Source organism: Podarcis gaigeae (assembly GCF_964106915.1).
Source record: "Podarcis gaigeae genome assembly, chromosome: 5".
Taxonomy (NCBI): domain Eukaryota; kingdom Metazoa; phylum Chordata; class Lepidosauria; order Squamata; family Lacertidae; genus Podarcis; species Podarcis gaigeae.
In genome coordinates, this window is record NC_139681.1 from 93,248,277 (window position 1) to 93,261,000 (window position 12,724).

The 12,724-nt window shown below is 48.0% G+C and overlaps 1 protein-coding gene across 2 annotated transcripts in view; it reads left to right on the forward strand.

Annotated features, from left to right (window-relative positions):
* The window catches only part of EPHB3 (EPH receptor B3), an 83,133-nt gene that overhangs the window by 55,612 nt on the left and 14,797 nt on the right, over window positions 1–12,724 (forward strand). For both annotated transcript variants that reach the window (XM_083739319.1, XM_083739320.1), the window contains exon 3: window positions 11,867–12,022. In XM_083739319.1, the coding sequence (XP_083595445.1) occupies window positions 11,867–12,022 (156 nt within the window). The remainder of the gene's footprint in view (window positions 1–11,866; window positions 12,023–12,724) is intronic.

Sequence of the window (12,724 nt, forward strand, 5' to 3'; positions counted from 1 at the left end):
CAAGTCCCTTAAGAAGCAAGGAGGAATGGGAGTCCCCAGCACGTTCATTTTCTCCGTTCTGGGATTTGTGTGTGTGTTGCATGCGGATGAGGAGTTCTCCATCCTTTTAGCATCTATGGGCTGCCTGAAGCTGCAGGGAGACTTTCCGCCTAAGAGAGAACCAGGCCTGGGCCTCAGAAGCCAACCTCCGAGGGCCCTGCCCCGAGATCAGGCCAGCTCATCCCATCACTCTTTGATCAAACGAGCTGAAGGCTGAAGCAATCCAGGGAGTGGCTTTCTCAGGGCAACTGGTTGGGCAAGAGAGCTGCCTCTGTGCTGAGACAGCCCTATGAGGATTGCAGCAATGAGTGAAATATCCTGAGTTGTGGGTTTCATCTCCCAGCGCTTGGCTCATGCGCTGCTTAGATGGACCTCTTCCTTTGCAGAGGCCAGGTCCCCTTGGTGCGCGGCTGAGCGCACATTGCCGCTTGGATGCTTCATGTTCCAGATTTCTTACTCAGCAGGGGACTTGGGAGATGGGCGGAAAGGGGTTCGTATCAGCAAGGAACATTTGCTAATAAAACACTTAGGTCATCCAGTGGGATTTTTCCAGAGAATTGCAGCATTAGCAAAGCATCCTAATGGATTGGCTCCCTCTTTCCTGGCGCGGCTGCTCCGTGCGCAGAATATTGTCTCCATGTCTGCTGTATCAGGGATGGTGGCCCTCCCAGATGTGCTGGCTGGAGCTGTTGGGAGATGGCGTCCCAGGAACATCTGCAGGGCCACCAGTTCCCTGTCTGTGCACTATGTGGATGTCTAAGGCACTGTAATGTGCTTGGTTTGGCTTGGCTTCCTTTGGACAGCGCTCTCCAGGGATGGTGCAGGTGCAAGGTTGGCCATGCTTGTCAATACAGCTGACTCTCTCTGCCGGTTACAGACTCTTGCTATTATTTATTACATTTATACACCAGCTTTATCTTCCCGGGAGCTCAAGGTGGTGTATATGGTTCTCCTCCCCATTTCATTATCACAACAACCCTGGGAGGTAGGTTAGGCTAAGGGATGGTGACTGGGCCAAGGTGGGCTTATGCCTGAGTGGCGAGCTTCAATTATGGCCCTTCCCTCCTCAGGAGGGTTGGGGAACCTTCTATCCAGGGAGCAAAGGCAGCCCCTCCAGACCTCTCTTTTTTTTTGCCCCCACCCCCCAGGACTCTTCCCTTTTGCCTTGTTAATTTTAATTTCTGTTAAGAGAAGTTGTTGTATGCTGCTTAATTGTAAATAAAACCTCTAAGCGGTTACAATTTGATAGCTTAATAGATGATAGATAGATGATAGATAGATAACAAAAGTAGAATTTAAAATAAGCTTTTTAGAAAAATCAAAATATAAATAAAATCAACTACTGCTACTACTGCTAATAATAATAATAATAATAATAATAATAATAATAATAATAATAATAAAAAAAAAAACAACTACCAGCCCTGCTTTGCACCCTCCTTGAATGTTTTTTGTCTGGCTCCTTGAACTCTGATAATGCCTTTTGCTTGCTTGGCTGAAGAATACCCGGGGGAGAGAGGGAGACATAGAAGCTAGCATACTGCACAGAGATGAAACTCTAATAATAATAATAATAATAATAATAATAATAATAATAATAATAATTTATTTGTACCCATCTTGCTCGTTTCCCCAGCCACTCTGGGAGGCTTCCAACAAAGACAAAAAATACACTAAAATGTCACACATTAAAAACTTCCCTGAACAGGGCTGCCTTCATATGTCTTCTGAATGTCAGGTAGTTATTTATCTCTTTGACATTTGGTGGGAGGGCATTCCACAGGGTGGGCGCCACTACTGAGAAGGCCCTCTGCCTGGTTCCCTGTAACTTGGCTTCTCACAGTGAGGGGACTGCTAGAAGGCCCTTGGCGCTGGACCTCAATGTCTGGGCAGAACAATGGGGGTGGAGATGCTCCTTCAGGTATACTGGGCCAAGGCTGTTTAGGGCTTTTAAGGTCAACACCAACACTTTGAATTGTGCTCGGAAACGTACTGGGAGCCAATGTAGGTCTTTCAAGATGGGTGTTATGTGGTCTTGGCGGCTGCCCCCAGTCACCAGTCTAGCTGCCGCATTCTGGATTAGTTGTAGCTTTCAGGTCACCTTCAAAGGTAGCCCCAAATAGAGCATATTGCAATAGTCCAAGCGGGAGATAACCAGAGCATGCACCACTCTGGCAAGACAGTCCGCGGCCAGGGAGGGTCTCAGCCTGTGTACCAGATGGAGCTGGTAGACAGCTGCCCTGGACACAGAATTGACCTGCGCCTCCATGGACAGCTTTGAGTCCAAAATGACTCCCAGGCTGCACAGTTGGGGCACAGCTACCCCATTCAGGACCAGGGAATCCCCCACACCCACCCGCCCCCTGTCCCCCAAGAACAGTACTTCTGTCTTGTCAGGATTCAACCTCAATCCATTAGCCGCCATCCATCCTCCAACCGCCTCGTTGCTCTGCCTGCTTTTTCCTCTTGCCCCACCCACCATTTCCATGTGCCCCCCGAGCTGTATAAGGTCCCCCATTCCTGCTCTAAGCATGGCTTTGAAATGATCCTGAGGCAACTCTGGTTGTCATTAGCTGTCGTTAACTGCAGCACTGCTATAAGGCTTACCTGGGGAGCCAAAGCACTCCCTTGTCCCTGACCTTTTCACTGTGATCAGGGCTGCAAGATAATATCACACCTAAAATCACTGACTGGTAGAGTTGGATGGGACCCTGAGGGTCATCTAGTCAAACCCCCTGCAATACTGGAATCTTTTGACCAACGTGGGGTTCGAACCCACAACCCTGGGATCAAGAGTCTCATGCTGTACCGATTGAGCCTGAAAAACAATTCCACCTCAGCTTGGAACGGCTGTTGTGAATCCTTTGTACAAAAAAAAAAGTGATGGAACCAGCCGTATGCCCCCAAAGCCTGTGATTAATTCATCTACTTTGAATCTTTTTTGGGGGGGGGAGGGGGAGATATAGAGCCTTCCCCCCCTCCCCATCCTTGCAGCCATGCCTGCAACAAAGGGGTTGATTATGATGTGAATGGAAGTCTGTTTGAGGGTTTGGATCCAGCTACTCACAGCTGTGGCCTCCTGGCATTTATCAACCCCCCAGAAAAGAGGGTCACACAAGACGCCTTGTTCCAACCAACGGAGCAGGCAGCGGCTTTGAGGGGTTGGGGGCTAGGGGGCTGCCCGCACGGCGGGGGGGGGGGCTTCTGCTGGGTGTCGCCCACAGGGCTGACAGGCTGCAGTCAGAAGGGGCACTTGGTGTCATCTGCCGGTGAGCGAAGCAAGGAGGGATGGCTGGGGGGGGGGCTGCCTAATCTCTCGGGGAATGGGAGGCGAAGGCAGGGGGCTGCTAGTAAGTCATTAGTCTCTCGTAAGGGAGTGGAAATGCTAGCCTACTTTGCAGGGGTGTTGTACTGATAACTGAGCCGGTGTGTGAAATGCCTCTCTTGCCTTGCATAAATGCGAACCCACAACCCTGAGATTAAAGTTCTCATTCTCCGCCAACTGAGCTATGCAGGTGTGATGTTCCACATTCATTTCTCAGTGTTTCCAGTGTGCTAGGATTTGGGGAGGCCAAGTCCCCAGCTGGGGCGAGTCGTGGCCATTTGGAGGAGGAAGCTGCAGGTCCGCTAGGTGGGTCTGGCTCAAGATTAAGGCAGCTCCTTCTATGAAGAGAACACAGAGGCAGTTTCTGCCAAAACTGCAAGCAGTTTAATAAAATGCATGTGCAAATTGTTTTGCTTAGAGAAGGTACTGAAGAACACACACACGCACCCAAAAAGAGAGGGAGAGATTTGTAGCAAAAAGCAACAGCTCAGCAAAACGAATCAGGCAGGACACCTGTAGTCTTGGCTGGTGATAGTGAAGCTGGTTTCTGTCAATGTTCCCCTTCAAAACATATTTATTGAAATTTCTAACATTAAAAATTGGAAAGCACAGGTTCATGTGTAGAGTCTGTCATATAAAATCTGTGGAAACGCTGGTGCTCCCAGGAATGTAATATCGTTTCCTTCTCTTGGTTTTATTGTGGAAACAAAAGGGTCTCATCTACCACCACTGTCCTGTGACTGATTGCGCCCCCACTCTGTTTACAACAGCCATTGGTTTCATGGAGCAATGTCAGCTCCTCACAGATGACTCCTGTGGCACATCTTCTTCTTTTGAATTCCCAGTAAACCCAGCACTGCTTATCAAAATATTCTGAATTCTGGAGAACCCACCCCCTCGCAGGTTCATTAGAAAATGTACAAACTGTACCAAAATTTTAAGTACTTGGTGATGATTTGGGAACTGAGAGGGCAGAATATAATTATCCATGGACCTTCTGGGTCCCCAGGATAGATCCATTTTACCCGTGGGCAAGTGTTTAGCTGAAACCGGGCCAAAGCCATTAAGCAGATGAACTGGAAATGAGGAAAGGGTGTGGTTTGTTAGTTTATGTGCTGTCATCAAGTTATTTTCATTGCCCTTTAGCTCCAGGGTGGCCAGTGTGGTGCCCTGCAGATGTTGTTGTACTACAACTCCCATAATCCCTCATCATTGGCTATGCTGGCTGGAGCCAATGGGAGTTGGATTCATACAACATCTGGAGAACATTGTGTTGGGTATGAAGGCTCTGGCCAAGTCTTATGGGGAAAAGTGACAAGTGGGGTGCTGTTGGGTTCTGTCCTGGGCCCATTGTTGTTCAATGTCTTTATAAATGACTTGGGCGGAGGAATTGAGGGGGTGTCCATCCAATTTGCAGATGACACCAAACTGGGAGGGGTGACTAATGCTGCAGAAGGTGGAATCTGGATTCAGAATGACTTCAACAGATTTGAAAACTGGGCCCAAATTAACAAAATGAATTTCAGTAGGAAAAAACTACACAGATATAAGATGGGGGACACCTGGCTTACCAGTAGCACATGTGAAAAAGATCTAGGGGTCTTAGTGGACCAAAAGCTGAGCATGAGTCTACAATGTGACACAGCAGCAGCAAAGAAAGCCAATGCTATTCTAGGCTCCATCAATAGAAGTCTAGTGTCCAGATGAAGGGCAGTAAGAGTACTACTCTATTCTGCCCTGGTCAGACCACACCTGGAATACTGTGTTCAGTTCTGGGCACCATGAGTTAAAGAAGGATGTTGACAAGCTGAAAGGTGTGCAGAGGAGAGCAACCAAGTTGATCAAGGGTCTGGAAACCAAGCCTTATGATGAATGGTTCAAGGAGCTGGGTATGTTTAGCCTGGAAAAGAGGAGACCCAGAGGAGGTATGAGAGCCATCTTCAGATATCTCAAGAGCTGTCACATGGAAGATGGACAAGCTTGGGGTTTTTTTCCCTGATCCAGAGGGTAGGACCCAAACCAATTGCTTCAAGTTACAATAAAGGAGATTCTGACTAAGCATCAGGAAGTAATGTCTGACAGTAAGATCTGTGGAGTCTCCTTCATTGGAGTTTTTTTAAGCAGAGGTTAGATGGCCATCTGTCATAGATGCCTTAGTTGATATTCCTGCATTGCAAGGGATTGGGCTAGATGACCCTCCCAACTTCTATTATTCTATTATATACTGTCCTCAGGAACACATTGGCAGCACTCTTAAGCCCAATTCAGTTAGACTTTTAATGCTGAATCACCCTGGCATTAAAAACATAAGCATTGCCTTCCTGTTTTATGTCAAAGACCCATTGTCTCCCAGTGCACACAGTCTCCAGTAGTGGCCAGTTGGGACCTGGTGGGGAGGGAGAGAGAGAGAGCCTTCCCCATCCTCTGGCTTCTGGTCTGGTGACCATAAGGCCTTTCAGCATCGAAGTTCCATTCCCAGCGAGAAAGTCCTTCTTCACTCAGTGATAGTTTAAACTATGGAACTCGCTCCTACGGTAAGGTTACCAGATATTTTTCAATGAATCCGGGGACACTTTTCAACTTCCTACTAAATAGATGGATTTTGTCAGGGAACTGATTTGTCAATCCGGGAAACGGGGATGTCTGGTAACCTTATCCTACAGGAGGCAGGGATTGCCATCCTCTTGGATGACTTCAAAAGAAGATAACACGAAGGGCAAGGCTATGGATGGTTACAAGCCATGATTATTATGTCCTGCCTCCACGGTTGGAAGCAGCAATGGAATACCAGTTGGTGGAAACCACAGGTGGGAGAGCTCTCTTGTGCTCCGATCCTGCCTACAGGTTTCCCACAAGCCTCCGGTTGGCCACTCCAGTTGGCCATTGGCTCGCAGCTGGCTCTTCCATTGTTGTGACTCATAACGGCCCTCCATCAATTTGCCTAATCCTTTAAATTAAAAAAAAAGCTGGCTGAGCCACCAGGGCCTTGACTGCATCTTGTGGCAATGGATTCCAGAAGTTAATTATTGCTGACAGCCTGGGCTGTAAATAGTCTGGAATGCCAGCAAGGTGGGAAGAAGGAAACGTGAATGGCTGGGAACAGAGCCTGAGGGAAGTTGGGCAGACGGTCAGAGGAGACAAGGTCAGCGTTGGTTGTTGCCCAAGCAGATCCCAGACCTGATCCAGAAGATCTGGGCCAGCCTCTTTCCAAGGTCAAGAGAAACCAATGGGCTTCCGGAAAGGAGTGTTTGGGTGCTGAAGTCCCCCAGATGCCAGAGGCCATCATATATTCTGGGGACCCTCTCAGTCCATGGCTCCTCGGGGCAGTGGAGCCCAGATCTGGAAAGAAGGCACCTTGACAGCAACACCACTGTGACAAAGAATTCCCTGTTTCCTCGGGATTGAAGGTTGTCCCACATTTACTGCGCCGTAATTGGCTAACCCACTTTGGGAGATGTAGTAGCTGCAATGGGGTAATAACCATGCGGCGAAAAGCCACGATTTGCACATCCAGGGTGAGTCAATGCCATGAATGCTTTCCCTCACATTCAGCAGACATCATGTGCCCAGGAAGCAAGAAGAAATAAACAAATACAAGTTGACACATTAAGACGTTTCCGGGATTTGGGCCCAGCCCAGGGTAAATAAGGTGCAACTCTAGAAAGGGATACCTCTCTAGCACAGACAAGCCAAGATGTTTGTTGTTGTCGTTGTCTGTATACCACCCTTCATCTGTAGGTCTCAGATCTACAGAATCATGAAATGACAGAATTGTAAAATTGGAAGGGACCCTGAGGAACATCTAGTCCAACCCCCCGCGATGCAGGAATATGCAGGTGTCCCATTCGGGGATTGAACCTGCAACCTTGGCATTATCAGTGCCACGCTCTAACCAACTGAGCTATCCAGGCATGAAAATGCAAGATACATGATAGCAGCACAGGCCACTACAGGATGGTGAGATGCTGCAGCCATAAATTTCTGAAGCAAGGAGGCTGCACATAGAGCCTGGGGTCTATGTTATCCATGAAACATGATTCATGTACCTCAAAGCTAGAGCAGGGCTGAGGTCTAGGGGAGCTTGGGAAGAGATGATGGATTGTGGGTCTAATCACTTTCCTTCCTTCCTCACCAAACAACTGGAAAGGGAACATGGAAAAGTCAAAAGGCTCCGTTAAATATTTGCCAGAAATCTGGCAGGGTAGGGGGATATGGAAATTATTCATCTGATTTGCGCTTGGCAAGAGGGCAAGGACAGCGTTTGCTGCCTCTGGATTCCACCCACTCTGGTTTCGGTGCAGTCCTGCCAGTTTCCTGTCGCACTCCAAATTCCTGTGGCACTTCTCTGTGGTTAGGCAGGATGAAGAGGGCTTTGCCTCGGCAGTCATTGCCGGGGTCGGCGCACTAGGGCTGGGCCCCTGAGCCTGACCACGCGTGGGGAGGATTCCTCCACCCCTCCTGTTTACTGCTGTGTACTCATGTCCTGCCCTGGGTGGGTTGGATTTTTTGCTCTGGCCACAGGATGGGAGTCTGGGAAGCCTGCACTTCAAAGCACGACAGGTTTTGAAATCGGAACTTGCAGCGCAGGATCTGCTGCATCTTTGCAGAAGCTTAAACGTTTAGGAAAACAAGGGGAAAGCATCTCGTCCTCAGGGCGGCAGAGAGGGAGAGCCTACAAATAGACTCAAGGGGAGAATGAGCCCATCTTGGGGAGATGGAAGGCTTAGTCCTTGCAGCTCTTATCTTCCCACCCTGCACAGCCATCTCTTTCCGTCAACAATAACTTTCCTTTCCCTGTCCCCAGTATTTAATAAAGTACCCAGGTACTTCCTATTTTGATATGAACCAAACTAGGAGCTGGTGCCAGTTAGGGAAGGCATATTTTTTGTTATGTATTTTGTGTTTTTTATATTGAAATGTTATGTTGCGAGCTGCCCTGAGATCTATGGGTAAAGGGCGGTATACTACTAATACTATTAAAAAGGCAATTCTGAGTGTGTTGGACTGGTGGTCTGGTTCAGTTCAAGGCAGGATCCTGTGTCCACCAACCTTCACTACCAAAGGTAAAACAAGGCAGTGAATTCACTCCCATGCACTCAGGAACATTTCCAAAATCCCAAACTCGGCTGTTTTTATCTCAGATCTAGCCGGGTGTGCTAGTTCACTCCGTCAATGAAATTGTTTTAGATGTGGCGTTGGGTGGGTTGGAAAGCATCAAATAAAGACTCCAGTCCTCTCTTCTCCCCTTGGATGTGCAGTCCAGGATTCTGGCAACTCGTTTTCTGATCAGCTCTGTGCATTTCAAATCTGGGACTCTGTCTGTGTGTGTGTGTGTGTGTGTGTGTGTGTGTGTGTGTGTGTACGTATATCATGGGGAGCCTCTTTCTGCAACGACCATTTGTTCTCCAGTCTCAGTTCCATTGATTCATTGGGACCAATTTTTTAACCTGCATTCATTGTTTTTTGTTGAGAACAGAGGAGCCATGTGGATAGCTTGGTTGATTAGAGCGCAATGCTGATAACGGCAAGGTCGCAGGTTCGATTCCTGCATGGGGCAGCTGCGTATTCCTGCATTGCAGGGGGTTGGGCTAGATAGTGCTCAGGGTCCCTTCCAACTCTACAGTTCTATGATTCAATAATAATAATCAGCCTCGGTCCAGTATATCTGAAGGAGCGTCTCCTCCCCCATCGTTCTGCCCGGACACTGAGCTCCAGCTCCGAGGGCCTTCTGGCGGTTCCCTCACTGCAAGAGGCCAAGTTACAGGAAACCAGGCAGAGGGCCTTCTCGGTAGTGGCGCCCACCCTGTGGAACACCCTCCCTTCAGATGTCAAAGCGATAAACATCTACCTGACATTCAGAAGACATCTGAAGGCAGCCCTGTTCAGGGAAGTTTTTAATATGTGACATTTTAGTGCATCTTTCATTTTCGTTGGAAGCTGCCCAGAGGGGCTGGGGAAACCCAGCCAGATGGGCGGGGTACAAATAATAAATTATTATTATTATTATTATTATTATTATTATTATTATTATTATTATTATTTTATACCCTACCCATCTGGGTGGGTTTCCCCAATCAAGTTGATTGAGGGGCCCCGGTGCCATTTCCTGGTGTCACATTTGACGTTGTGAGGAGCCAGGGGACAGAACTGAACACCCTCTGAACATTGAGGGGCCTGGCTCCCTATATATATATATTTAAAAATGGGGGGCCTGAAACTGCTTCACTTGCTAGAAGGTGGTGCGTATGTTTGGGAATCAATCAAAGCTGGCAGCCATGAAGTTATTAGATCAAAAGGTTTGTGTTTTCGGCCTGTCCCTCTCCTTTTTTTCCCGTTCTCTCCCATTCTTGCATATTTTTCTTTCTTCCCTATATTTATTTGAAGTAGTAATCATAACCATAATCAATAATAAATACCAAATCCAGGAGCAGGAGAGAGGAAAGAAAGGAGCTGTGTGGAAAACGGCTCAGTCAGCCCTCCAGGCAAAGACGGCCTGGGACGTGGTCGGTTGTTCCAGGCCCCCGGGGATTGGAGGGTGGAAAGGAAAAAATGTCTTGGCTCTCGCAGCCCGACTGCTCAGCAACTGTCAGTCTGGTCCACGGAGGCAGCTCCGAGGTCAGCAGGAATCCCAGAGCGAGATGCTGCTCTCGCTTCACCCGGGATTCCTGCGGTAGTTTGAGAAGACGTGGGGGGAAACTCAGCAGGCAGGAGTCTCCTGGCACCCCCGCCTCTGGGGCTCTGGGAAGAAAAGATGGGGGGGAATGTTCCCACACGGCCTGGGGGGGGGGGGATGTTCCCACAAAGCCCTCAGGACGCAGATTCCACCATAAGGCACCCACCAAGTCGAAGCTGACCATGGCTGAACGGTGGGGTGTAAATTTATGGGCTTTTCAATTATTATTTTGCGACGTTTTAATGTTTTTATTGTACTTCCATGGATTTCTCCTTCCGAGTTGGTGGTTTATATATATAAAAAAATGCAATACTGTTCAAATCATTGTGGAAGAGAAAGAGCTTGGTTAGGGTGGCCTGCTGATGATTTAAATTTGGAAAGTTCTTTGCAATTTCTCCCCCTGTTTTGGGTTCACACATGCCTGTGAATACATGGTACATGTATACATACATGTATACATATGTAGACATGTATACATGTACATGTATATGTATGTATACATACATACATGTGTGTGTGTGTGTGTGTGTGTGTGTGTGTGTGTGTGTGTGTATGTATACATGTACATGTATACATGTGATACATGGCTGTATCCTAACTCCCATTTAAGGGGCAGGAGACTTGGATCTGAGAGAGAGGGAGAGACAGAGAAGCAAACTTTGCCCAGGGCCACAGCCCTCCCTCACTGAACTTCTCTCGGAGCTGGCATCTTCATCCACATCCGCTTCAACGCTGTCCTCCCTGCATTCATGGACATTGGAAGTGATTGGAAATAAAAGGAAGAAGGAAGGGGACTCTGGGAGATCTGTGGGTGAGAGGAATGGAGCAGCCTTGAATGTCAGGCAGGAGAGCGTGTGGCTCTCTATATGTTGTTGGACCGCAACTCCCAATATCGTTCACCATTGGTTCTCCTAGCTGGGGTGATGCTGTGGACAGAAAGCACTGCCCTCGCTCTGATTTGGCTTTATGATGATGCCATGTAGCCAGTTAGATTTGGCTATGGCCAAAGCTAGTTCAGAACGAGGGCAAGGTCTTCATGTTCTCACTTGGGGGGGGGGTACCCAGCAGTAGAGTTTCAATTGTCGCCGCCATTAGGACTGCGAATCAGGTCGCAGCTAATATAATTATTATTATTATTATTATTATTATTATTATTATTATTATTATTATTATTTATACCCTGCCCATCTGACTGAGTTTCCCCAGCCACTCTGGGCGGCTTCCAATTGAGTGTTAAAAACAATACAGCATTAAATATTAAAAACTCCCCTCAAAAGGTAAGAGGAAGATACAGATCACCGCCATCACCACCAAGGCCCTTTTCCAGCCACTATTAGGAACCTGACTTCAGGTGCTGCAGGCAACCCAGAATTTGCACCACCAGTGTTTGCTCTGCGATGGTTCATTTATCTAGATAAAGATCAGGGTGTGCTTGTCTGTGTCTCACAACACCATATTCTTCTGCATATAAATTACTTTAACTGATCCCAGCCTTGTGTTTTCATGTTGTTGCAGCAGCCTGTCCTGGGATGACAATAATAATGATTAACAATATGCAAGCCATCGCTCCATGCTGTGGCCAACATGCCACAGTGATTGTTAATTTTAGGATTTGCTTGTTATTGCCCAGCCTGGCAAGGGCATTCGTTTGGGTGAGGTGTTGCAACAAAAAAGTAGGCTGAAATATGAAGCCATTTGGTTTTTTGCAGATGTGTACCAGCTCTGCGTTTGCGTGTAATGGGGCTAAATTGGATCTCTTGTTGTGTGCCAGTAACTGAGACCTCCTCTCTTTCCTTCCCTCCTCCTCTCTCTCCTTCCCTCCCTTCCAGCCTGTGGACCGGGCACCTTCAAGTCAAAGCAGGGGGAAAGTCGGTGCACCCCTTGCCCTCCCAACAGTCGGACAAGCTCCGGGGCAGCTACTCTCTGCATGTGCCAGAACAACTATTTCCGGTCAGACACCGACCCACCCGACAGTGCCTGCACCAGTAAGTCTGCCCTTCTGCTGCTTGGCGTTTCGGTTTCACTTCAAAATGTGTTTATTTTGGGCTTATTATTCCACTCTAGCTTGAGGGTACCAAGGCCAATGAGATGAACCTCTAAGGTAGCACATGAGTGCATTTATACTTCCGCCCATTGCTTTGTTGACGAAACTAACAATTCACAAAAGATTTGCAAAGCTGCTTTGGGAATTGGGAAGATGGGAAAAGAGGTATGCTGGTGACGCCACACAGAAATGGCTTTTGGGGGGGGGGGTGGAGCCTCTACACTAGCTTTGGGATGCTGTTGCTTACTGGAAGGAAAGGTAGCCGGGAGGCTACCTGGTGGTTTAAATGCACCAGCAGAACCAATCCTGTACCTCAGCCAGTGTTTATGCCCCACACCAATTTCCTTCCCTATCTCCCTCTCCGTGAGCAATAGCAACCTTCCTGCCAGGAACCTCCGTTCTACCCAGCCAGCGGTTTCTGATGTCACAGGTGCTAGCCAATCGGTGCCCTCTGCAGCCAGCTTTACCCTGTCTCGGACTAAACCATGCTGCAGACTTGCAGAACCAGTCTTCTTTTTTTCAGAGCTTAGTTCGGGAGAGAAAAGGGTACATTTGCATTGTACCCACTCAAACCGCCACGCCTAAAAGCGTTACCTCTGCTTCCTCCAATACAAGGTGGCTGTAAAGATGACTAGAGAAACTT